At 52.5% G+C, this 25,363-nt stretch overlaps 8 protein-coding genes across 8 annotated transcripts; 4 read left to right on the forward strand and 4 right to left on the reverse strand.

Moving 5' to 3' along the window:
• Positions 1-981: 981 nt before the first annotated feature.
• Positions 982-3,448, forward strand: SCP_1203010 (hypothetical protein; the record flags this gene model as incomplete). Its single annotated transcript, XM_027763184.1, has 3 exons — positions 982-1,075; positions 1,137-1,328; positions 1,401-3,448. The coding sequence occupies 3 exons, from the start codon at positions 982-984 to the stop codon at positions 3,446-3,448; spliced, it is 2,334 nt and encodes a 777-aa protein (XP_027618985.1).
• Positions 3,449-4,300: 852 nt separating this feature from the next.
• SCP_1203020 (hypothetical protein) lies at positions 4,301-6,305 on the forward strand (the record flags this gene model as incomplete). The annotated part of the gene is made up of 3 exons (XM_027763185.1): positions 4,301-5,998; positions 6,077-6,159; positions 6,221-6,305. 3 exons carry the CDS (start codon positions 4,301-4,303, stop codon positions 6,303-6,305), a joined length of 1,866 nt encoding a protein of 621 aa, XP_027618986.1.
• Positions 6,306-6,507: 202 nt separating this feature from the next.
• On the reverse strand, positions 6,508-7,071 carry SCP_1203030 (40S ribosomal protein S10-B; the record flags this gene model as incomplete). Its single annotated transcript, XM_027763186.1, has 3 exons — positions 6,508-6,712; positions 6,777-6,960; positions 7,020-7,071. The coding sequence occupies 3 exons, from the start codon at positions 7,069-7,071 to the stop codon at positions 6,508-6,510; spliced, it is 441 nt and encodes a 146-aa protein (XP_027618987.1).
• A 920-nt stretch (positions 7,072-7,991) lies between these two features.
• Positions 7,992-8,546, reverse strand: SCP_1203040 (hypothetical protein; the record flags this gene model as incomplete). Its single annotated transcript, XM_027763187.1, has 4 exons — positions 7,992-8,035; positions 8,083-8,119; positions 8,172-8,273; positions 8,334-8,546. The coding sequence occupies 4 exons, from the start codon at positions 8,544-8,546 to the stop codon at positions 7,992-7,994; spliced, it is 396 nt and encodes a 131-aa protein (XP_027618988.1).
• Positions 8,547-9,407: 861 nt separating this feature from the next.
• On the reverse strand, positions 9,408-9,706 carry SCP_1203050 (hypothetical protein; the record flags this gene model as incomplete). The annotated part of the gene is made up of 2 exons (XM_027763188.1): positions 9,408-9,491; positions 9,542-9,706. 2 exons carry the CDS (start codon positions 9,704-9,706, stop codon positions 9,408-9,410), a joined length of 249 nt encoding a protein of 82 aa, XP_027618989.1.
• Positions 9,707-13,257: 3,551 nt separating this feature from the next.
• SCP_1203060 (L domain-like protein) lies at positions 13,258-16,480 on the forward strand (the record flags this gene model as incomplete). The annotated part of the gene is made up of 4 exons (XM_027763189.1): positions 13,258-13,663; positions 14,082-14,359; positions 14,416-16,337; positions 16,399-16,480. 4 exons carry the CDS (start codon positions 13,258-13,260, stop codon positions 16,478-16,480), a joined length of 2,688 nt encoding a protein of 895 aa, XP_027618990.1.
• Positions 16,481-16,627: 147 nt separating this feature from the next.
• SCP_1203070 (Iron-sulfur clusters transporter ATM1, mitochondrial) lies at positions 16,628-21,558 on the reverse strand (the record flags this gene model as incomplete). Its single annotated transcript, XM_027763190.1, has 23 exons — positions 16,628-16,785; positions 16,836-16,956; positions 17,013-17,546; positions 17,598-17,755; positions 17,811-17,985; positions 18,040-18,127; positions 18,176-18,264; positions 18,316-18,397; positions 18,447-18,633; positions 18,694-18,805; positions 18,860-19,216; positions 19,266-19,272; positions 19,328-19,379; positions 19,434-19,734; positions 20,065-20,163; positions 20,219-20,356; positions 20,417-20,496; positions 20,561-20,681; positions 20,735-20,859; positions 20,916-21,019; positions 21,073-21,298; positions 21,364-21,415; positions 21,472-21,558. 23 exons carry the CDS (start codon positions 21,556-21,558, stop codon positions 16,628-16,630), a joined length of 3,453 nt encoding a protein of 1,150 aa, XP_027618991.1.
• A 782-nt stretch (positions 21,559-22,340) lies between these two features.
• On the forward strand, positions 22,341-23,769 carry SCP_1203080 (hypothetical protein; the record flags this gene model as incomplete). The annotated part of the gene is made up of 8 exons (XM_027763191.1): positions 22,341-22,550; positions 22,613-22,768; positions 22,825-22,903; positions 22,965-23,073; positions 23,132-23,151; positions 23,206-23,273; positions 23,328-23,368; positions 23,421-23,769. 8 exons carry the CDS (start codon positions 22,341-22,343, stop codon positions 23,767-23,769), a joined length of 1,032 nt encoding a protein of 343 aa, XP_027618992.1.
• Positions 23,770-25,363: the final 1,594 nt, after the last annotated feature.

A 25,363-nucleotide genomic window follows, 5' to 3' on the forward strand; every position in this document is an offset into this window, starting at 1 on the left:
TTGATATTTCACAGAGGATCGAACGGGAAGGTCATGAGACAATTCGGAAGGCCACGTAACCGCTAGCATGAGTACACATGATATGTCGGTTTGCACACGGCAAAATTGCATTAGGATTGGGCTCTTTTTGAATGGGACGATTACCGGCTCTTCAAGGACTAGTGAAGCTCGTCATTACGTTGGTAGAAGAAACTGGGGAATGCACGAAGCGGTGTAGGTCCAACCAAGGTCCAACGATAAAATAACCGAATAATTTTACAAATTAGGGCAGCACTTTACCAAGCGTTCTAGACTCGTGTACCTTAAATTGAGCAGAATTCCAAACTATTTTCCCACACCTTTACTTTTATAGTGATTTCTTTTTTCTTCCGCGCAAGATCCTCAGGGCTACACGTTTTGCATGCAGACTGCGCCGCTCTCGAAACATCCAATCGATCGCCAGTTCGCATTGGCCCACGGCGCAGCCGATGTGATCATCTCTCCAGGTGTCTGAGAAACGGCACGGAGGATATCACACAAAACACGGGATCGGGCGTGCGGGTCCCGGGCCGTGTATTTATCCTTTGAACGAGGAGGTCACGGTTGCGTTTCGCCCGTCAACCACTTTTATCGTCAACGGCCATCGTCGACGTCGACCACCGCTCTGTTCTCGTCGAGCTCCCTTCTCTGTCCCGGAAGTTACTGATCTCTGGGCTTCCCTCTCGACCCTCTCGCGACTCACTGATTCGGAGTCTCCTCCTCGGAGCTACGGACCAGCGGCAGTACTCATTACCTACATAAGGACGTCAGTAATTCCCCAGCGAGCCTCGCCTTCTCGTTGTGGCCATATCGCGCTCTTTTTTACCTATCTGTTCTGTACTGTCCGTGCTACGATTTTACCCGGTCTCTGCTAGCGGCGTGACATCTCGACACCGGAAAAATCATTTTTCTGGACGCGTATAACTTGGGACAAGTCTGAATATCCGGACAAGACATTCCACTATGATCGGGCATTTTCCGTCCCCCATCCTCTCCGTGACCGCAGACGCGGTTCAGGAACTTGAAGGAGAGGACGCCGTCTTCGGCCTCTGGGCCCGTACGTTTGTCCTTCTTATCTGTCGTGGGTCGTGAATCGGAGGGCTGAGCAGCAGCTACAGTGTTCACAAAATGCAAGGAGTCCCTCAAGGACGGCCGGCGTCTGGAGAACATGTCCTGGCGGCTGTGGTACCGCGAAATCGCGGCTTCACAGCATTCTCCGTGCTCGTCGCCAGGCACTATGACGCCGGCGTCGTGCGAGCGGAGCTCACCGCCCATCACACCGATCTCGGAGGACGGGCGTGTCTCACAAGGTACGTGTGTCTGGGGTTGAAACGTTGACGGCTTACCTGAGGGGTGCTCATATTTCCGTTTCTGCTTCCCAGACCACGCGCCGGATGCGACGTTGGCGCCTGCCTCGGGATTTCCCGTAGCCCACTCATGGCACGGAGAGAAGCCGGCTCCGTCGTTCATTGGTGGACGGCGCCTGAGCTCTGCGAGCGTGCCCATGGCCTCCAAGTCCCACGGCGCAGTTCACGTGGGGAAGCTCATTCTCGGGATCCTGCCAGACAAGGTGGTCGTCCCCGTCGTAAGGTTGCCTTCCCCCCCGGCGACGCACCAGGTGTTGCCTACTGTACAGCTACCAGACGCGCCTTCACCAGCGCCCCCAAGTGCGGCGTATCCTCGCGTGGTGGTCGTAAATCCGACCCCGCATCCGACCCCCCCCGCAACCCCGCACTTGTCGCATACTCCACAGGCTATTTTCGCTGCACAGCCATCTCTCAATCTACTTCCACCGCCCCCCGCGCGTCCGCTGACCAGCGTACTCGCGCCCGCACAAGGAAAGAAGCAGTCCGTTTCGCGACAGTCGGATCTCCAGGCACCACGTGACGTTCCGCCAAGCCAGCCGGACACGCGTGATGATACTCTGAAGCCTTCCGATAGGCGCTTCTTCATGCAGGAGGCTGAGTCGCCGGATCGTGATTCGCTAGAGTCCACTTCTCGGGCGACATCGGGGAAGTTCTCGGTTGGTCACGAGATGAGCCCTGGCAGTGTCAGTTCCAATCAGACCAAGTCGGACGGTGGCGGCGCCGCGTCAAGCTCGGGCGGCAAGCGGGGACTCGCCGGGCGGTCACAGGGTCGCAAGAGCAAGGAGGCGGTACGGTATGTCGCAACGCGTCCTGCCGTGCATCGGACACACGCGCCTGCCCATCAGCAACACCATCCATCGCGCCAGACTGCGCAGCGGAAAGCCGCGACAGAATCCAAGAAGACGACATTCAACTTTGGCTCTGTGTCCTCCAATGGCTCGAGGGGCGCTGAACCTGGTCCTTCTAAAGCGCCCGCTGCTCCAAACGAGCCCAGCGAGCCCGTCGTAACACGGCCCTGCGCCAGCCCGCCGAAGCAGACCAACGGAGTGGCTCAGCCTCCCCGGCGCGGTATCGTTGTCAGCACATCTTCCGACTACGAGACCACTGACACGGACGACGACTCCGAATGGGCTTCGGAGGACAATAGCACGGGGGAGCGCGAAAAGGAGCGTCAGCGGGAAGAGACGCGCCTTCGCGAAGCTGCGGAGGAAGTGCGCCGCCAACGCGATATGTTTGCGAAGGTCCCCAAGCGCTCTTATTCGAACCTCAATCGCACGCGGTCAGGACTGCTCTCGCAGCTGCTCAACCCGGATCCTACCATCTTCCCTCCAAATCATTCCTATCGTACGAGCCATTCTACGCAAGACATGACGCAATTCGCGCGGCAAAGTGGCCACGCGCCATCTCCGTTACCGACAAGCAAAAGCTCCGCTGCCGTACCCGTCGCTGCACAGATCACCGCTCAGGTGCCAGCACGAGATAGGAGTGCCGGCGACAATGGTGCATACCGGCTCAAGGGCCGACCACAAGGCGAAGAAATGGAGGAGGATAGCGACAGCGGGGAAGAGAATCCGGACAACGCGATTCAATTATCCCGGAGTCTGGCGCAGCAGAAGCTGGCTGCGTTAACAGACCCCAACCGTCGGCGCAACTCTGATCACGCCGTGCCGACCCAGCCTGCGGTACGCCCGGCAATTCCCTCTGTTGCGACAGCGCCCATCCCTCTCGGCCACCCTTACAATCTGCCAGCTCCACCTCCGCCAATGACTCCACGTACCATTCGTCGGCAGATGCTCGCCACGGAGCTGTCGGAAAGTCTTAGGCGAAATTTGTTGTGGGAACGACAGGTTAGCAAGATCAATCTAACGAACCGTGCGCGTCGCGGTGGCTATCTGGGCGACGGCTTGCGTCCCCTCACAGCTGTGCGTGCCGAGATATCGAATGGGAGTACGAGCAAGAATGCTGGCCGCGGCGGGAACGAGGGCGTCGAGGAGCGGAGTCGTCACACCATGACCCGCAATCGTAGTTATGCGGCAGATGACTATCACTACGCAGGGTGGTAGTCCTGGTATGTTTCTTTTCTCGGTTGTATAATATTGTTGACATATGTCGGTTTCTCTCGTGCTGCTCTCGTTTTCCTTCCCTGCTCGACTGCCACATCCTCATCCGCATCCATCCTCGCCCTCACAGATTGATTTCCGTGCATTCAGACGGGGTATTGCAGGTTCTGTACCCCGCGTGCACTCCTGTTCCGCCTCTCCCCCATGTCATCGTCGCATCCCGCATCCTGTCGTCCACCTCCGTCTGCCTATCTCCTGCTTTACAACCATCATCATATTGCTCGCCGAACATTCGTTTGTAGTGTTATAATGTGTACTTGTACTATTAGTGATTGACTGTCTAGTATATAGTCTACTCGTGCCACTGCCTCCAGGGGGGTTCTTCGAATTCGTGAGAGACATCGGACAACTAGTCGAGATACGCGACGTTCACGAAAGGTGCGCAGGATCTGAAACATTGAAGTCCACAGCTTTAAGTGAAGCACGGCCCGTTCGAAGGACGAACTCGTATTCACCGTGTGCCGAGCTTGATGGGCCAAATATTCGGGAAGCGTCGAGTAGAAACACGTCCACAAAAGGCAAGCATTCTGGTTCGAAATTGCCGGTCACAAAATTCACAACTCAACTGGCTTTTGCGACGACCTGGACGATGCGCACCTACCATACAGCCTCTGGGCGCTGGTCTTGTTGAATTCCCCTTCTTTGGCTTTGTTCATAACCTATCGGTTCCCAGCCTGAGGCTGAAAGACACGTCAAGTCCGACAAAATCTTGTCTTGCGGTACGAGGTGGACCATATTTATCATTGATTTATCTGGAAATAGTCCGTCTTGTCCCCCCTACAGCAGACTTCCGGCATGCTGCGTGCTCGGACACTTCGCTATCCCGTGGCAAGCGACTTTCCTCGACCATCTGGCTTGTCTGAGAGGCCTGCACACTCCGCAACGCGCATCATTCTACGCAGACCCAGACGCATACGAGGGTACTGTCAGATATGTTCCTGGGTGGTCGTTCTCCTCATTCTTCTGGGCTCTGGATTCTGGCTGCGGCTCGTTTTCATTAATCACGCAGAAATTCTCCGCGTCCTCCGACGGGAGCCGTCTGCCAATAACACTACTAGTAGCGCGTCTTACGAATATACACTCGGCGAAACATGGCATGGGCAAAATCTCACAAAGCCGTTCAGGGCACCGTTGGTGGATCGATCTGTCATCCAGAAACTAGCTTTACTTCATATTGAAGATCAAGACGAAGACGAAGACGAGCAGCCCGAGGTCCTGCTCATAGGTCCATCACCAAGGCCTCGCTGGCCACCGACTGTAACTGCCCTGCCGGAGTCAAGACCGACTGGAGGAATCGCGGCGTCTCGTCCGCCGTCGGGCACACGCGCAGGCCAGTCGACGGAAGAGGTTGACTCCCAGTTCTGCACCCACGGGCCCTGCCGGCTACTCATGCCCCTCGCTCTCAGTGCGCGCGAACCGAAATTGCAGGCGCACCTCACACAGCTGCTCCAACTCGCGCGTGCCCTGAATCGCACCCTCGTCCTTCCGAATGTGGGCCGGGGGCGCGCAGGGGCGTGCCTACGCTGGGAATTCAGCGTGTACTTCGACATCGCAAGTATGGTGCGTGCGGGAGGGACATCGGTGATGCTGCTGGACGACTTCAGGACGTGGGTGGATGTCCGTCCGCGGGTGCCTGCAGCGCAGTTCGTCTCGATCGACGCGGACGAGCCCGATCTTGGCCTGGGGTTAGAGCCTATGCCCGAGAACGCCATCTTCACCATTGGCGATCGTGTTCGGGTAGACGTGGACGATGCACTGGATCTGGACGACGTGCTTCTGCGAAGCGCTCGCTGCCTGAAGCCCAAATTCCGGAGGCTGAACCTGGAGACATTCTCTCCGCTGTCGGTGCACCTGGCACCATTTGCGGGGCGGCTTTCGGAGGGCGGTGATGTGTCTGCGGGTCTGGTGGAAGCTCTCAGCCGGAAAGATGTCAAGCTCGCAGCTTTGGAACCTAGCCTTGATCCCTTCGGAGAGCTCAACTCGTTCTCAGATCCAGACGATGCTCCGCCGCAGCCCGATCCCGGACGCATCATGGATCCCGAAGTCCTGCTCGTCAATTGGGACATGCAACTCCTTCCTTTCTCCACTGCTCCTCTTCAGTATTCGAGGAAACTGTGGGCACTGGCAGACAAGCTGGCAACCCCACTAGGTCCGTACCTTGCCGTTCATTGGCGCATGGAAAAAGTCTCGCCTGAGGTGCTGCCTGCTTGCGCGGAAGCACTTGTCGACACGCTCGACATGCTCCTGCGCGATGAGAGCCTCGCCGGCGGGGTGGAAGCTGTGTGGTTCACGTCGGACTATCCGTATCCCGTTTCGTGGTCGAGCTCGAGGGAGCAATCTTCGCCCGAGCCCACAGGGAAGGCACGGTCGCTGAGGACTCTGAAACGAGAACATAAAGAGGCAATTGACATCGTGCGGACTGCTTTTGAACCAGGCGGAGACCTGAACGAATGGAGGATCACCGGCTTGGTCGAGGAATTGGCGCATATGCGGGTGAGTGCAGCCGTAGACGACGGTATACCGCTTGATCTCGGAGGTGGGGATGATGAGATAGCACTACTCGAGGATCAGGGTCTGCTGGATATCTTGGAGAAAATGGTGGCTATGAAAGCCACGCTGTTCGTGAGTAGCGCGAAAGGGTGTGGCCGAGTCGCGTATGTTCTTTGCTCACGCACTCTGAATGAATGTAGCTGAGACTAACTGAAATTTCTGCAGCGCCTCCGCGAAACAGATTGTGGACTTTAGAACACATACACGGGCGGGAGACATACCGAACAATGTGGTAACGCTCTTCGGATGAGTGGGAGTATTGGTGTCAGACTGTTATTGTGTCAAAATGCAGTGCGACAATAAACCGAGAAAGCAGATAAACATAGCCTAAGCGAGGCATGGAGTGCTCATACTACAATTTTGCGATAGACGGGACGTAACCATACACATATAAGCCCGACCCGCTGCTGCACGCCCTGCGCCGATGGTGACTGAAGAGGATGCGCACAAATCTACTCCCGAGGTGCCCCCCGGCCGACACCAGCAAACTGTGGCCGGAACTCGCCAGTCGGACCACCCTCTTTCTTCCGGTAGTCGTCCCGGTCACCGCGCGGGGCACGGTACGCACCTTCCCCACCGGAGCGTATACCCGCGGGGCGCGCTGGACGAACTGCCTTCTTGTGCGTTGCGGGGACGATCTCATTCGGCAGATTGAGCCTGAGAGCACCAGCGTAGTGCACGTTAGTATGATGTCAACAGCCTCTGCAGAATGAAAGCACACCATTGACGGAGGTAGTCGACGCCCTCGCCGGTAAGAACGTAGTAGTACCACTGCCAGCAGAACTGGGTCTTCACCAGTCCCTTGGACGTCAAGCTCTGCAGGGCCTTGATGACTTCGAGGTTAGGCACATCGAGCTCTTCATGCTTGGGGGCGTTGTAGTCCTTCTTGGCGACCAAAACGCCCTCTAAATCACCGGGCACGTCAGCTGCCCGGACGTTTATACCATGGGACAAGGATGCCAACCTTTGAAGAGAGCTTCGTAGATGATGCGCCTGTGGGCCTTGGAAATAATCATGCTGGGCGAGTTCGGTTAAGGGCGGAAGCTGCCGACACGATTCCAGTCATCTATCCGGGGCAGTATTGACAAAATACTCACTGCGATGGGCCTCGCACTTGTTCCGGCTGCAATACGATGACCGTCAGCTTCCCATCCACAATCCACAAGTAGCGTCATCCAAGATTGCCATCGTCCATCCAACCTTCCTGACCACTCAGAGTCCAACGCCAAATTTCCTGGACATAGAATCAAGGGTCAAGAATCGATCTGAGACACTCACGATAATTGAAGGGGCGTCGGGGCCTTGGGATATGTAAGTCTTGAATGTACGACGGACAGCGAGGTGGATCTCGGTTGTTCCCGAAGCGGCAGGACTGCAAAGAGGACCCCAAATTGGGGTGCCATGCGCATCGGACTTGACGCCACTGTCGCGCTCTCGCATTCTGCTCACCGTTGCACTCGGACTGATTCCTTAGCTAAAGGTTTTGCGTGTCATCGGTTACATGATTCTGAATACACCCATACCAACACCCATTTCACAGGATAACTGTAACAATTCTCACCACCTCACGCGTACTCCGAGTTAGGGAGAGATTTATAACCAGTGAAGCCCGATGTTCTGAGACCATCATTGGAGCACCGCTCCTGAAGACATCAGAAAGTGCTCCAGTGATTCGTGCATTTTTCTCCTGGTTGACGCAAAGATCACAGGAAGAGCGCGCGCCTCCCTTTTGCCGTGTCTCTGCGTGATCAAGTGCTTCTGGAGAGTCGCAAAAATGCTCTAACAACTTTGTAGACCTGGTTATTGCACAGGAACGTCGCTCGGGACCGATGGATTTTTACTGGGATCGTTCGCATGGCGCTGATCGTTGTCATCGTTGGCGGTGGCCTACGCGAGCTACATAGCACTACATAGGTATTGTCCTTTTTCCAGATGCTCAAGCTGGCTGCCAAGTATCGGAGCGAATATTGTCCTTGCAGTCTACAAAAAGATTAAACACACAATGCAGTAGCGATGAGAATACTGACCTTGCTTGTGAATGTGCCAATGAGTTTTTTGACATTCCTGCAGAACATTTCAATTGAAATATGCGTCATCTACAATCAAAACAACTCACTTTTGAACAATATGATACTAGTCTGCACCCTCCGCATGTCAATATACCTTCATTCGGGCAACATCGATTCTTCTCGACCTCAACATTGGCGCAGGGTAATTTCTAGAGGGGTGGAAACGGCGGTGTTAGCTCTTCGAGTGACTCAAGTAAACGGTCGCGAACCTGAGCCTCGGTAGAGGCACCGAGATCATGAAGTGGTTGGTTGGCCTTTGGAGCGTTCAGCAGATTCCATAGTTCCTGAGCATAATCCCTTGGAGGTGACAATCTACGAAGACTCGCACTTTGGCTTGTTAAGTCACGGTTATCGGCCTGAAACGCGGCTCTCCTCTTCTCAGCAGTCAGAAGGCGGCAGAGAATATCAATGGCTTCATCCATGGTTTGAAGGTGAGCTGAGAAGTAAATGGAATATCAACACCAGCCGCTTGCGTCGAGTGTATTGGAGATCGGCGTGGATAACGAGATTGGGGGAATCGGTATTTTCGAGTCGGAACTACGGTTTTAAAAGTGTTCGAGCTTGATTCAAACTATCTCAACCTGCGTAAGCATTGTTCAATTTCGTCGGTGAGTGGCTCACGTTGCCTCGTAGTAGTGCTGTAGTGTGGGCGATTGCGTGTGTACCAGGTGAATGAACGTTTATATACCTGGAAGAGTAAGGTGGACGCACGGACACCGCGAGGCTTCCAAACCTTGAGCTTATTTGACGGCCGCACTGGAGACCGTATTGAGCTATGAGTGGAAACTTGAGGAATGAGGCATTAATGAGGTCTGTCATGCAACGTGAGCCACCAGTACATTGACGGAAAACATTTTCTAGGATGCGGGAAACAGACCCTGTAGAGTATCCTGCTGCATTTGTGAGGGACGAAATTGTTACCCAAGCGCTCACCACAACTGACAGGTTGCAACGGCGTTACGTCCCGCGTACTTGCCGTTGCGAGCGCTCATCGATGCATCCCCGTCACGTATGTTATTGTGAAGTGTAGATCTGTGAGTGTGGGATACTCCTTGATTGAATCTGCTGCATCTCCCTTCCTGGACGTGACAATGTGAGCTGCAGTTGGACGCCACAGAGACACTCGCCAGTGGTAATTTCCGTCGAGAATCTGATTCCTGCTTGTCTCCTATCAGCGCACTTCCAAACGAGGGGGCATGCAGTGCCACAAACGCGAGACTTCAGTACTTCAGTTCGACTTTCGTGTTCAAACTCAGGTTTACAGGACCTCGTAGACCCCCGAACTACGTCCCAGCCTCTATGCGAAAGGCCGATCGTACTCCGTAGTACCGGAGCCAGGAATCAAGCCTAGAGACGTTCGCCGGGGACTGATGATAGAGAAGTGAATGGATCGAAAACCAAAGGATAATCGACATACGTCGTGAACGACCGGAACATCTCTTCTAGCCTGCAGCGCACCTTTTATACTGGACAGGAAGAACCAAAAGCAATCAAGCCGAATTGTACGGCTAGCGACTGACAATAGCGCGAATGTAGGTGGAGAGGACGGTGATCTGGGCCTTCTACCTTGGTATCGTGCCATGGTGGGCGACCAAGGGGTCACTGCACCGAGCGTGACGTGCAGGTCGCCTTACACAGAGGCTCCGGTTTCATATTATATGGCTAACGTATGGTGGAGATCTATATAGTGATACTGGGCAACTTATATGGGTCTCTGGATTAGAGAGCAAGAATGCAATTATACGCATGTCAGAAGGAAAACGTCGGAGATCCACTGGCAGGACGACGGTCAGTCAGGCAGCGTAGCACGCCATGCTCACTCGACATATACGCGCGCTGGTAGTGTAGCATAACAATTTGACCCATAACTTCTCTGTAGAGTAATGCTGCGCATGAAGTAAAAGAGCACTCACAAGCAAACAGAGATACCGGTACGATCATAACATCGAGGTTGGAGTGAATCTGTAACGAATGGCTGTAAACGCGCCCCGCATTTCTGAGAGACAGTAACACACAGCGGTCAATTAATCGCCATCCTGGTAGGGGCACGTGAGGAGGAAAGCTCCACGCAGCCGCTGACTTCAAGTCAGATCTTGGTAGCTTGTCTCTCATTTCTGTAAGATGGAGTCACGTAGAACAACGAATACAGAAGATGACGAAGGACTGCGTGCTGGCTGGTGCGTCCTGGTAAACCTGCGGCAGCGTGGGGAAATGTCTTCTGCGAGCACGCACTCAAATATGCGACTATGGCGAGTGCCTCCAACGTCCGTTTTGAGCGGCTGTCGTTCGTAAAGGCGCAGTTTTCCGCGCGCTCGGGCATGCTCGAGGGAGCGGGGAATGTATGCGACTTGCGGACGGGAAAGTACGAGCGGCTCTGAAGATCCCGCAACGTAGAGGCTGGGAAGGATCGTTAAAGTGCAGCGTGTCTCGACGAATATGCCCGTCTGTTCTGTATCCAGTCCTAACTGTAAGGTCAATGTCGCAGATCTACGGGGGCGGGCTCGCGACTTCGGCTGCTGCAACACTTGACGTATAGTGGGTGCTCCCTCATTTTTGAGAGCATGATTACTCTCTGATCAGTCCCAGCATCCGGTATGTTTTACTTGTCATGGATGTTGGATTGACTTTGGATGCCCTAGTGACCTCCTCTAGGGAATGTCAAATCTCGGAGTACAAGCGGTCTAAATCAATTACGTTTCGGCAAGTTCTCCCTACACTTCTCCCCAGTATTCCATGACATGCAGCAGCGGCTGCCCATATCGACTCGTTGGTCTCATTTTTAAGCGCGAGCGCTAAGTGGCATTGGCAGAGCTGTAGTTCAATCACACTGTTTGCGGGAGTCGTTGCTTTATGGCTATCCAGACCGGTTTGAAAGATGAGCATACAATGTGGATGAAACGAACCGCTCCTGTCCACCGTTATCTTTATTCCCGTGGATCTAAGCAGAATAAACTGTTCGCCCTTGGGATCCCCCAATATGTTCCTTGTTGCATTTTCACCTCCACCTCTGGGTAAAGTCGGGCTTGTCAATCCTGGGCATACCGGAATGTGTAGGTTAGTGCCAGTAGCTATTACTTTTACCCCATGGATACTTTGCTCATGCTGTATTTGTCAGAATTATCCATTGGACCATCTACAGTGACGGACTTCTCTCTCGAGATGGAAAGTGTAAAACATTTGATGCAAAAGCAGATGAGTGTGGAGATGGTGACATATTAGAAATTTCTTTCTGACTCTATGTCAGATTCGGGACAGAAGCATGTGTAACCGTGGTAGTCAAGCCAGTCAAAGATGCTCAGCCTGAGGCCTGATAATGATCGCATATATGCTGTGGTATTATCGGTTGAATTGAACCCAGTGCCTAGATACTGATCCCTTCTAGATCTTGGAAACATCCATCAACAGTTCAGCGGGGGCTCCGCCTGGCACCCCAGTTGCAGAAGACACCATGCTACAAGCTATTAGCCGAGCACATTGAAGGCTGCAGGATGTTGATTTCTCGGAACTTCATGCTACCGGTATGGCTCTGTCAATGTAGTTCAACCTCTATGCAAAGCTAACACAATCAATATGGACTGCTACAGCAAGCAATTCCAATGAGGGGACAAATTCGAAGCTGTTTCAAATCGACTATTAACATGCAATTAAGGCATTCCGAAATCGTTGCCTTTTAACTTCCTTGTCAAAAGTACTCCCAATTTTCGAGCACAAGGTCACTCCCCCAACATGAATCCGGCTGAGCGCAACCCTGCTATAAAATAGGGGGAATACATTCTTCGAGTACGCATCGATCCCATTGCGCTCCCATACCGTTCTGGCGAAACGTCCTTGGTCGCCGTGATCTCTTCAGGAATAGGCGGCTCAAATGGACAAGTGGTTTTGGAGAGTCCTTCAAGGATTACTGCACACTAAGGACAGGTCGAGCTCAAGTTGGCCCCTGCTCTTTATCGCTTGCAGTCTGTTATTGCGAGTGTGTTCCTCTATGCCAGACCTTGTCAGAAATTACGTGGTCGATGGTCTTGACAAGTTGCCCGGGGTGTCCGCCGTCCTAGGATGCCGAGCAAGACGGAAGACATGGAGATCATACGCTGTGGTTGAACCATCGTCATCGGCACCCACCACGTTCTCATCCCCCCAGCACTGTCCTTGTCAGGCTCGCCCAGTTGTCATGGTCTTTTTCCGGACACGGACCACATAAAGGTATGTGTTGAATATGCATGGTCAACATGTTCTTTCTGAGCCGAAGTCATAGTGGGACAAGAGCGGTTCAAACATATCCGGTATTCCGTCAAAGCGTGTTGGAGACGGACGAAGTGTTCAGGAAGAATACCGATAAATCTACAGTACTTAGGCTTGCGAACTTTCATTCAGAGTTTCAGATGACACGGGAGGTGGGTGAAAGAAATATTGGCGGTGTGTCGGTTACTTGCCAATGGTTTGTAGGTTGGAGCACACATTTATGTAGTCTAGAATATCTATTCGTCGAAGATGACGTTCTATAGCGATTCTGTGATGCCTGGAATTCAACGAGGGAAGTGCCGCCTCCTCGCGGCAGAGACCTTGCTTGCGAAATTTGCCACCGCATAGATTCGAACTTGAGACGTTGCAAGCCGAGTCGGGCCTTGTCGTGCAAGATTCAGATGCACGGAAGGAATCGGGGAGTCGACAGGCGCGACAATTACAGCGTGTTGCATAATTGCGTGAAACTTGGGATTTTTGTGCGCTATTTGTCTTGCGCAAACAAAGCCATAAGGGGAAGGTCGGGGTTGCATCAGGCAGTACACCCAAAATTCTACCACTTACATCTTGGTTTACAGGACCCCATTTAAGAGAAGGAAAGCATATAGAAGCACTTTGGAACACGTATCCAGTGCATTGGAAAACTTTGTAAGCCACCAAGTGGCACGAATGACGAATGCAGGGCAGAGTGTCGGAAGCCGTGATTTGTTGGCATCCACCCGACCTACCGGATATGGGTTTGTTTGCCCCGGCCAAATAAGCCAGAGAAATCCCGGGGTTTCACGCAATTATGCAACGCGCTGTATATTCGTCTCCACATTCCATCCGTGACAAGTGTGACCAAGGCACACGTGCTGAGACGCGCTCTGCAGCGTCCGACAACACAAGTTCTTCATGTCTCGTATTCCTCACACGCCATCCTCATCTTCCCGTTCGCCTTCCAAGCCGCCTCCAGCGGCGAGGACGCGCGTAAATCCACCACCCAGCCCAACCCCCACACCCAGACTTCGTGCGACGAGTCTGAAGAGCCGTAAACCACCTAAATCCCCTTTGAAACGTGCACCACCTCTTCCAGACGACCCTCCAACGCCCAAAGTACAGCTCAGTATCAGGGAGCAAATTGCCCTCAAGCGTGCGGAAGTGAAGAAAACTATGGTTCAAGGAAATACCCAGGCCACAAACGAGGGCTTTGAGGGCCTCGAAGACGCGATTCCTGTGACTCAGGAAAAGCAGGACGACGATGTGATTGATCTTGGAAGATGGTCCATCAAGGAGACTATTGAGCGAGCGCGAAGTAGCGGTAAGTTCATTTCTCGTTGATACAGGACATGTCAGGGAGCCGCCACGGTCGCCGCCGATGTAAGAATGATCGATGTGTACAGACAGACGCGCACTTCTCAAGCGTTTGGACGAAGTATCTCTTACAGTCTCCATTCTTAACACGGATGTTTGCGAGCGTATAGCATGCATGCCCATCTGTGCCATTTATCGTGAAGTAGTACTTACCACGGTGTCTCAGGACACTTCGTGCATGTTGCAATGACAATGTCCCAAGATGTTGTGGATACTTTGTTGGCATGACATTGTATGCACTTTGAGTCCAAAGGGACTAGAGTCTGTCGGCTGACAGACTGTACAGACTCTCTGGCATGTCCACACGTTTATTATTGCTCTGCTAGCCAATCCATGATACCTATCGTTCAAGGTCTTTTCCCAAGGCTCTATCAACCTTGCTTCTCGCGCACTTCCCTGCATACCTTCGGCTCTCTTCGAGGTCCACCTTGGAATCACCCCAGAACCTCTAAAGTCTGTCCCCAACGAGCTCCCGATAACCACTTCAACTTCGAATGAAACCTCTGTAATGCTTCGTAAAGGCAATCAGAATGCACCATCATGGTACGAAGCACAGGATCTTAAAGTTCTTAAAGCTTGGTCAAATGAAATTGTCGAGATTCAGCCTGAAATATTCATGTTCGGTTCACTCAAGACTGTCGACGTACGTCGCTCTTCCCATGCGTCTTGCCTGAGAAATGCTCACCTTCGCCATAACAGTTGCACAACAACAAACTCACAGCATTGCCAGAGACCTTTCCAGATCTGACAGCGCTGACAATTCTCGATCTCTCTCATAACGCCCTTCAATCTCTTCCCGTCAACCTATTTGCACTTCCAAACCTCACAACACTCAATATATCCCACAACAGCCTCACATCCTTGCCCTTTCGCTCCCCCTTTGCTGCTTCAGGTGCAAACCCCCTTGCGCGTACCAGAGATCCTCGTGGTGGCTGGTTCGGACAGAGCATCACCCGCGCAACGAGTCCCTTACCTCGGCTAATCTCTTTGGACGCGTCATACAACTATATCACTGCGCGTGCCATCGACCATGGTGCTGACAGCCTTCCAGTGACACTGTCTAAGCTAGACCTCTCTGGCAACCCACTTGGCGCATCTCTATTGCTCATACGTGCTCTTGCTCGCCTTGGGCGTTTGCGCGAGCTTCGATTTCAGCACGCAGACATAGCGGATGATTCCTTTCCTCCAGACCTATTCTCCGCACTTGCAACTACCTCTCCATTTCTTGCTCTGAAATTGCTTGACCTAGAAGAGAGCCACGTTACACGTCCTGGAATTGAGGCGGCGTTTGTGCGCCCGATCGTCAAACAGGAATTGGAATTCGAGACGACCAATGAAGAACCGCCCGAAGGCGTACTTCGCGTCATTGTGGGGAAGAAGGTTATCAAGGAGGCATGGGAGGTTGAGGCTGAGCGCAGGGCCAAGCTGAGAACTCTCCGACAAGCAGGCGGCGTCATTGAAGAAGGTCTGGGCATCGGACGATCGGTCTATGCAAGGTCTGTACAGGCAGCCGCCAATGCAAATGAAGTAGCGAAGGATGCCTGGGAGTTGGAGGCAGATCAAGGACTGTTGACAGAGGGTGCCCGCAGGCGCGCCCGTGCTGCTGCTACTCAGGCTTCGTCTTCGTCTACGGTGCCAGTTCCAGCTGCGCCTCGGAACCCTCAGAAAAAGCCTGTAGTGGAGAAGGAGTCTTGGGAGATTGAAGCTGAGCAAGGTATGTTGACTGCTGGAGCTCAGAGGCGCGCGAGGGCTGCTGCAGCACTCTCAATCTCCAAGCTAGCAAATCCAGCACAGAGTGCGAGCACCACAATTTCTGCGGCGGGTCCGGCTACATTCCCAAGTCCTACTAGTGTGGCATCCGTGCTGAGCAACCCTCAATTCTACCATGCGGTGACGCAAACCCTCACTCTTCCGCCGTCCGCTCCCCCTTCCAAAGCCCCTCATGCACGGTCTATCTCCCTAGCCTCTCCCTCATGGGCCACATCCAAGGCGTCTTCCGGGTCCGCATCTGAATTGGCGCTCGCCATTCCAACGCCCACGCTTCCCCTTACGGTTATCGTCACACAACCTTTTGCACAGACGCTCAAGGTTCTCGTTCTCACGAACCGGCGCAAGGACACTTCATTTAGCCTACCCAGCGCCGAGGGTGCATCTCTACCGCGTCTAGAGGAGCTCATCTTAGAAGGGTGCAATCTTTCGGATTCCGTATCTGTAATGCACCCGAGCTCAGTGGTAGAAGGCGGAGACAGATTCTCCGCTCCTCGTGTGAGCGAGCCCCTCGTGCCCCTCATCACGAAGCTCTTCCCAAGTCTACGGACCCTTGACCTCTCGTACAACACAATCTCTTCGTCTGCGTTGGGCAGAGATGCATTATCCTCCTTGATCCTGGCCAGCGAAGCTGCACCCGACGGCCCCCGTAAGGGCCTTAGACATTGCCGGCTGCGTGGGAACCGTATCACGGAGTTGGATGGCTTCCAAGGAATCGCCGAGCTTTTCGGTCGAAATCGAGACGTGCCCGAGTGGAAGCTTGAGGAGCTCGACTTGCGGGACAATGAAATCAGCAAGCTCCCGCCGGAGCTGGGATTGTTGCCGTTGGACGTGTTCTTGGTAGACGGGAACGTGTACGTGATCTTCACTTATCTTTCTTCCATTCTGATAATTGAACGTCTATGCATGCAACAGTTTTCGCGTTCCTGCGAGACGAGTGTGGGAAAGGGAAGGTACGAAGGGCCTGTTGAGCTGGTTGAGGGGGAGAATCGAGTGAATGATAGGAATGGAGGACCTGTTCCGAAGTTACGCACTGCCTACCACCGAACGATCCAGTCTTAGTCTAGAGCTCAATACAATTTGTTGACCATATCGAGATCAAAGTTGCACTACATTGTATTGCAAGGCACGATCGATGGCATTATTACTGGGTCTCAGCCTCGGCAGGTTCCTCTTCCGTGTCCGCATTTGCATGCGACGCCTGTTCCAGCCACATGCTTTGATAGACCCCGCCTGCTCGCAACAACTCTTCGTGAGTGCCTTGCTCGACGATTGCACCGTCTCTCAACACGAATATGATGTCTGCTGATCGGTCAGAGATAATTTATTCCCCAGGATTGCGTGGTGCCTACCTGCTTCAACAACTGTGCGCAGCCGATGAGCGATGAATATACTAGTACGGGCTTTGTCTCGTAACAAAGAATTGATGTTGCGCATCAGCTCTGCTTCTGTATGTGCATCCAGGGCAGACGTCTGGAATACCATCAATATCCCAAAGGTGCGTGACGCAAACATGCGCAAAAACTCACCGCCTCGTCGAAGAACAGAATCTGAGGATCCTTCAGCAATACACGAGCCACCGCCAGTCGTTGTTTCTCCCCTCCGGAGATCATGAGCCCACGCTCACCCACCTTCGTCTTGTACCTCTCTGGCAGTCGCATAATCGCGTCATGCGCGTTCGCCTTCTTCGCTGCAGCAAAAACCTCCTCATCCGATGCATCCAGGCGGCCATACCTCACATTCTGCAGGATATTTGAGTGGAAGAGCGGGGTCTCTTGCGGAACAACGCCGATCGCGCCGCGGAGCGAGGTCAGCTGCACATCGGAGATATCCTGGTCGTCGATGAGGATGCGCCCAGAGGCGGGGTCGTAGAAGCGGAATAGCAGCCGGAAAATCGTAGACTTCCCGCACCCGGACGGCCCAACAAACGCCACCTTTTTACCCGCAGGGATCGTGAATGAGAGGTTGCGGAAGATCGCCCGCTCGGGGTGGTACGCGAATGCCACATTCTCAAACCTGATGGCACCGCCACGCATGGCCAACGGCTTTGCGTTCGGGTTGTCCTGTAAATCGGTGAGCGTGCAAACCCGTATGAAAAGGACGGTAAGATGTACCTTGGGTGGCTGGTTTTGTGTTTGCAGATTGAATAGTACCTCCATGTCCAGGAGGCTCTGCCGCATCTCTCTGTAGATGCTTCCCAGGAAGTTCAGTGGCAGAGAAAGCTGGAACACCAGCTGGTTCACCATCACCAGATCACCGACGGTCATCGTACCTGCAGCCTCGCAGGAACGTCAGCTGATGCTATCTATGAGCTGACGCAGACTGACCATTGACCACTCCTTGCGCGGCGAGGAACATCATCGTGGTCAGTGCGGTAGAAAATATGACGTTCTGGCCCGAATTCAGAAGTGCAAGTGACGTCGCAATCTTGATCGATGATTTCTCATACGTCGACAGGTGTTTATCGTACTCTGCAACTTCATATTTTTCGTTGTTGAAGTGCTGTCCCGGGATTGGAAACCGGTACTGATACTCTGAGGCAGACCAAGAACTCACCTTGACTGCCTCGTAATTGATCAATGAATCGACTGCCACCGTCGCAGCCTTATTATCTGCAGCATTTGCTTCTCGACGGAACCTCGTACTGTGACTCCGTTAGACAACTTCACCTTTGACACAAAACCATACTGACCGCCAAGATGTGGTCCGCACCGTGAACCAGGTGTAGGCCGCCATCGTTGCAAAGGTGATCGCTGCAAAGTCCCAGCCGAATTTGTATGTCTGTTGCAATGTGAGACCTACCCTGCGATGGTTGCGTAAAATTTAACGTACCAAGATGCCACACACTAGAGAGATTTCCAGTGCTGTGGGCACGATACGGAATATGACTGCTGACATGATAAATGTGATTCCCCTGTCGATGTTGTAAGCGGTGACGCGCAAGTCCTAGCGGAAAATCGTACTTCGTGCCACGATCAATAGCCCTTGTGAGACCTCCCGTATGCCGGGATAGATGAAACTTAAGGTCGAGATTTAGCAGGTGTTCAAATGTCTCCCTTGCAACCTTGCGGACGGCGCGCTGCCCGACTCTAGCAAAGACCGCGTTCAACATCTCCCCGAAAAGTGTCGAGCCGACACGTGCTGCGCCATCTGTGGTCTCGTCAAAGTGTCATGTTTAATTCTGGACAAGTCAAAACACAGAGTACGTACAGCCCAGTATGAGTGACCCTGCGACTATCCAAACCGTGCTCCCGGCGGTAATCTCAACATTCAGTGCGTCAATAACGTGCTTGAATATCAGCGGGACTTGCACATTCAGCAGCTGCGTGATCGGTTGAGTGTCTGGTTTGATAGAACGCAGCGGATGTTCACACACCTTCCCAGATATAAGTAGCGCAAATCCAAACAACACTCGGCCTCGAGTGCCCCAATCATTCTTTGGCCAGATATTTTCCGCTAGGCGCTTCACGATCTGCCAATCCTTCCTGCGCTGTTCCGACTGAGTCAAGTGCACTGGATCATGTCCTAAATCCGCCGGACTCTTCGCAACTGCTTTCGGCGGTACGCTACGGTGTTTCGCCGGCTGGTGCGCAAGGTTCTGTGTAAGACGCGCCTGGAGGTTCGGGAATGCAGATCGCGAGGAGAACTTCGGGATGGATCTGTGAACGGCTGATATCTGGCAAGGCCTCGCAAGCAATCGCAATGGGGGTATGCGGACATGCATGTCCCAGGACTGGAAACAGATGTTGAGCAGAGAAGGTAGCTACGGTCTCATGAGATACCGTTGGCCTACGACCGCGCACTTGGTTGTAATGTGTCTTGGAGCGGTAGTGCAGGCAGTCACCGTATGGATGACTCGCCGAGGGCGGGAGTATGATGAGAGATTGCGCGAGCCACTGTTATCTTATCTCATAAGCCGTCCGATCCGAGATCAATTTGTGTTGCCTCACTCAATTGCCGCTGACCTCGAACTTGGTAGAACGGGATTGAACTTGGTAGAATGGGATTGAACTTGGTAGAACGGGATTGAACTTGGTAGAACGGGATTGAACTTGGTAGAACGGGATTGAACTTGGTAGAACGGGATTGAACTTGGTAGAACGGGATTGAACTTGGTAGAACGGGATTGAACTTGGTAGAACGGGATTGAACTTGGTAGAACGGGATTGAACTTGGTAGAACGGGATTGAACTTGGTAGAACGGGATTGAACTTGGTAGAACGGGATTGAACTTGGTAGAACGGGATTGAACTTGGTAGAACGGGATTGAACTTGGTAGAACGGGATTGAACTTGGTAGAACGGGACGCCGTCCATCATTTCGCTCTGGGAGAAGTGTAAGTAGAGGTTTCAGAATCCGGGAGTTGAAGACACTTGTTGCACTATTCTGGCACCTGCACGCAACTCTGGCTATTCCGATCGATCGCTTGGAGTGAGCCAGCGAACAGAGCACCCCCAGTGACTCCAAAACAGAATCTTATGTACAGTATACTTTTTCGGACAATAAAGTACAGTAGAACGAGCTACATGAATACAGTAGGACCCGACTACGTTAGGATAGAGACCTAAAAGTCGCTCAAACCGCAGGCTGTGCGTCGCTGTCCAGCGGCGGCATCCCAGCCTTGACCATCTGACCCTCGCACCAGTCCCACAGCCGCTTGCCTAAGACTGGATCATACGCCTAGTGCACCCACTTGATTAGCTTATGATAATATTGGGAGGCTGGTTAAATTCACCTCCTTCCGCGCAAGGATCGTCTTGCGCGCCCAAGGGGCAAAGTATGCACCAGAGTCAGCCTTGGTAATATCCGGCGACGTTGCGGCGTACAACTGTGTGAGCATGCCGTATTCAATGGGGTATTTCTTGACGATTGTCTACAGATTATTGACGTATCAATAATCATCCAGAAGCGCGTCGAATGTCATCAAGTATACCTTTAGATCGAAGAACGATGTCTGATGTCTCCACAGTTCCGTCTGTATATTTCCTGGGTTCAGCGATACCGAGATAATGCCTGGTAGTACACAGTGTCAATAGATATGTTGAGATAGGTAGATAACTCCGGGTATAACACATACCAGCATCCGTGTACCGTCGAGCAAGCTCGTTCGAAAAGACAATGTTCCCCATCTTAGACTGGCCATAGATGCCAAATGCTAAGAAGATGGGATACGTGAGGTTCTCGAAGTTGATCCCGCCCTGTGTTGCGCTAAGCGTTATCGCCCTTAAAATTGTCGAAGAGGGAGACTCACCGATGGTGCAAAAGCCGGAGACAGAGAGGAGACATTGACCACACGGACTGTTCCATCGGTGGACGCCTTGGCCGTGCGGAGGAGCACCGGGAGGAGGAATTCTGTCAGAGCGAAGTGTCCAAGAACTAGCCAGTTGAGGTCGTTACATACTTGAAATATGGTCCCAGGGTGCATAACTTACCATTTGTAGCAAATTGTAGTTCAATGCCAGACTCTGTCTCGCTGCCCTTGGGCGGCGTCATAATACCAGCTGAGTTGAGAAGCACATCCAGCTTGTCTTCCTTACTGGAAGAGCGTGGTATTCGGTAGAGGCGCAAAATCTTCGGAAAAATGCTCACCTGAGGAACTCGTCTGCCGCGCGTTTGACGCTCTTCAAGTTGACCAGATCCAAGTGCAAGAAATTCACTTTGCCGGGCTTCATCCCGCGGGGCTGCGCCGCAAGTTCTGAATTCATCTTTTCAACAGCAGTCGTGCCTTTCTGCTGGGAGCGAGCTGCGGCATAGACAGTTGCGCCGTGCTTCGCAAGCTGCAATGCAGAGGCATACCCAATGCCTGTGTTAGCGCCTACGGTAGTACGAGTTTCTCATGTCAGACAGCAAAGGCACTGAGCAACGTATATAAGAGCGCACCCGTAACAAGGACGACCTTGCCGGTAAGGTCGCCTATGCTGTCCGCTGACCACTGGAATAAGGAAGTCAAGGGAGGGAAAGGCGTCGGAGCCTGCGTTCCTCGCTGACCTTGGGCTCGCTGGGGTACAACTCCCTGAGATATTGAATGAGGTTGGGGGGCCAGCACACAGACAAGAAAACGCCGAGAGCGCCCATTTCGAGAAGAGAGGGAAAGTTACTGGTAGAGAACGCAGAGATGAGAGACGATGCTGGCTCCTCTTCGCGTTCCTCGTGACAGCATCTTTTTGAGATAGCAGGAACCTGCTTGTCACACACATGAACATGGTCGGGAGAAGCAAGCTTTTGCAATTTCTGTCAATCAGCAGGAACCATGATGTGCGTAGTTGATATGGAATTGGAGAGGGTTTGATTCTGCAGGATTTCCTTTCTAGGATGCGCACCGGCAAGTCCCGCGGCTGCCGGCACAATTGTAGTACCGAAGCCCCCGATCGTTTTTGTCAACAATTCTCGACAGCTTCCGACTGGTCTGATATGATGGACCGTAGTAGGCCTCCTCTCCGTGATCGGCGAATTCATGCATTCGGCGACGGAGACGGGGATCGCAAGGGGTGCTGCAGCTGATTAGCATGCCAATCTGTCTGCGCCAGACAGTCCTGGTCGTTTACATCGCCCATGGCCATACTCTTAGTCAATGAAACTGCCCGAAATAACGTGCGCGGTCATTTACATTCTACCAGCTCAACATTCTGCACACGTCTGTGGAGAATCCAGTCCCGCCTGCGGTGCTATCATCACTCTGTGTATGACCACCATCACACAGTGATGGGAATCAAACCGCTTAGCAGGCTCACGCAGAATTGCGAAAGCGCTCAAGAACCTGAGATGGACCTGGCGACCCTCATATTGCATAATTAGTGGACATAAACGCCGTGTGCGTCCCCCCGGCGCCGCGTGTCCGAGTCGCGTTCCATTCCACCATGGGTGAAGTTCCTCTCGTGTCTGCTAATCTTGCGACTGTGTCCATCGAGAGTTTCTTCTATGGCATCTTCTTCGTACTCTTCTGTAGCTCCACATATCTCATGGTGCAGCGCCAGCGTCAGCTCAACTCGACAGGCTCCTCTTCGAAGCCTATCTACAAGTCCCCCTTATTTATTGCAGGACTTGCGATGTTCACCTGCGTTACCGCGGTCAGTGGCTGCGCACTTCATTACGTATGAAGATATGAGATCGATTAACATCTACCGTGCAGCACTGGATACTGACAGTCTATCGCTCGTTTCAAGCCTTCATTTATTTTGAAAACGGAACGCTCCCTATTGCATACTATGGGAACCTGGCGAACACGGCTGAAGTAGTTAAGACCGCATTCCTTGTGACTGCTTTACTGATCGGCGACGCAGTAATGGTCAGGCTTTCGCCCTCGCTTTCCATGCTCTGACACCGATGCAATTTCTTATACAGATCTACCGCCTATGGATAGTTTGGAACTACAACAAATACGTGATCATATTTCCGTTGTGCACGTTCCTTGCGAACGTCGGTGAGTTACATTTGGTCACATTCCCATTCTGTTTCTGATATTCCACACTTGGAATGTCTAGCATGTTGTATCGCTGTTGTATATCAATTCACGCAGTATCGTTTCGGGCAAAACGTCTTTGATTCTTCCATGGGTCGTTGGATCACGACGGATTGCGTGTTTACACTGTGGTATGTCACGTACAATTGCGCCAAGAAATGCGATGATTAATCGCATATAATCATGAAGCACAAACCTCTCGGCTTCTTGTGAATCCCTTCATTTTTCTTTACGCAGCGGCACAGATATTGACATCATCTCAGGCTTAATTGCTTGGAGGCTATGGCGTGCGGACCATCTCGTCAAGCGTTACGGCAACGGAAACCTCATGGTGCGATTGATCTACGTATCGCGGTTTCCTCACTATGATTGACGCTTGTGGTAGTGGGTTTTCTCTATCTTCATCGAGAGCGCTGTCCTTTACGTGTATGTTTTTGTGGAATATTTCACTGAATCCCATTTACTGAGAGCATCACAGAGGATGGACGATCTTCTACTTCGCGGTCTACGAATCACGAACAAATCTAGAATTCACCATCATAGACACGTGGGCCCCGGTTTCTGGCATAGCTTTCATGCTCATCAACGTTCGCGTCGGAACAGGCAGGGCAAGAGAGGCGCATGGGTCTGCTAGTACCTTTTCTGCAGGCAAGGTATCAGCACAGCCGCGCGCTGATCCCGTGGGGTCATTCCCCATGACGCCCCTTGCAGTCAATGTCACGCGCGTTGTGAACAGCGATCTGGAGGACGACTTTGTGATGTCGGATAAAAAGTTTGCAGCAATTAGGGGGAGTGCTGATCACCATAGGTCAGACTCACCTGTCTGACCTTTTGGGGAATTGACAAGCCGATATTCACATCTGGAGCACCGTGTACGTCGCATAATTATCGCGCATTGTTTGCAGTGGTGGAGGTGTACTGTATGTACGGTGTAATATTTGTGATTTATCATGATGAATTATTGTAGACTTTGTTGTGCGGGTTCTCCGCTCAGCGGGGTTCCGGTGAGCATGTCCGTTGAACGACGATTGTCAATGATCCCTCAAAGAAATGGGACAGCTCGAGTGAGGCAATATCTCGAGTGTCGTCAGGCTGACGATGTCCGAGGAGGTTGAGGTCACATTTATACAAATGCGCGGCTTTAGAGTGGCAGCGTGCCTTTCTTGGACTTCGCTTGGACGATGCCAGTTGGCGCTCGAGCGCTCCATTATCGATACAGCGTGATCTTCGCCACCCAGAGCTGACGCCCTTCACTGTAGGAAAGTCATCCCTGATGTGTGCAAGCATGCGCGCACATAGGCGCGAGGATTCAATGCCCTCGATTTGGTGCTGCCTGTGCTACCGGAATATTTGCTAACCTCCGGCAACGCGCAAGGTTTGGACAGACGTGGCAGACCACCCTAACGTGTACGTCTACGTATCTTCTTATGGTGCTATAGAACTCGAGGCGGGTGCGCTACTTCCGAAGTGTCCGCACAATACATGTTCTCGGTCCCACAGCATCTTCCGGCCTGCATGCTATTTTGACCAGGCGTAGCCTATGGGCTGCCAGGACTCAGACTTCCCTAGGCCCCCTCAAAGCGAGCATGATAGCAAACTCAATGCCTTATCGCTCGACTTTCTTCCTGTTTCATTTGCGCCTCATTCCCAGCGGCAGGAGCAAAGGTGGGTCAGAACTTTGACAATGCACTTGAAACATGCGCTTATGCAGAAGAGATTACTGGACCCTTTGTCTGGATTGTTCCTCAAGGAACATTAACATTGATCATGATGATTAGGTTCACCAGGCCTGTCTTCAGTGGGAGCCTGGCGAGGCGTCATCGCTGGCAGCTGTATGTCCTAGAATTGAAGCCTAGCTGCGAACACCCGGCGAATGCAGACTCCGGCGCAGTAGCCACGTCCGATGCTCTGGGTGCAGTCCGTAATCGCAAGCTTTGGATTGCATGCGATTGTCCGGAAACCCTCGTAGTTGGTGAAAACTAACCCTTCACGGAAGACAAATATTTCGTGTAGGCTATCGAACAAATTTTATTTTGTGAAGTTACGGTCAATAATGACATCACTTTTCGGGCGCTACAACTCAACTTCCGGCAATAATCCGACTGGTCTTTCCGAGTTTTGCATCGACTACAAGACCGACACCTAGAGGTACTGTATACCTTTTATTTTCGTCAGCGTTATTTTGTTGTTCCGACGGATGTTCCAACAGAGCATCAATATTATGATCATTCCCCCAAAGTCACTACTAATCTGCCTTCGATCTACAGCTCTCAGGACCCATCGATCGCTTATTGTTGGTGACGGAAACGAGCGATCTTCTCAGTTCCGTGCGATGGTCTTCTTGAGCCAAACAGTCGTGACATTGTGCGCTGCATGCGTTCTCCATAATTACGACTTCTCAACGAGTATGGACCTGATGGC

The sequence above is a fragment of the Sparassis crispa genome (genome assembly GCF_003851025.1).
Source record: "Sparassis crispa DNA, contig_000010F, whole genome shotgun sequence".
NCBI lineage: Eukaryota > Fungi > Basidiomycota > Agaricomycetes > Polyporales > Sparassidaceae > Sparassis > Sparassis crispa.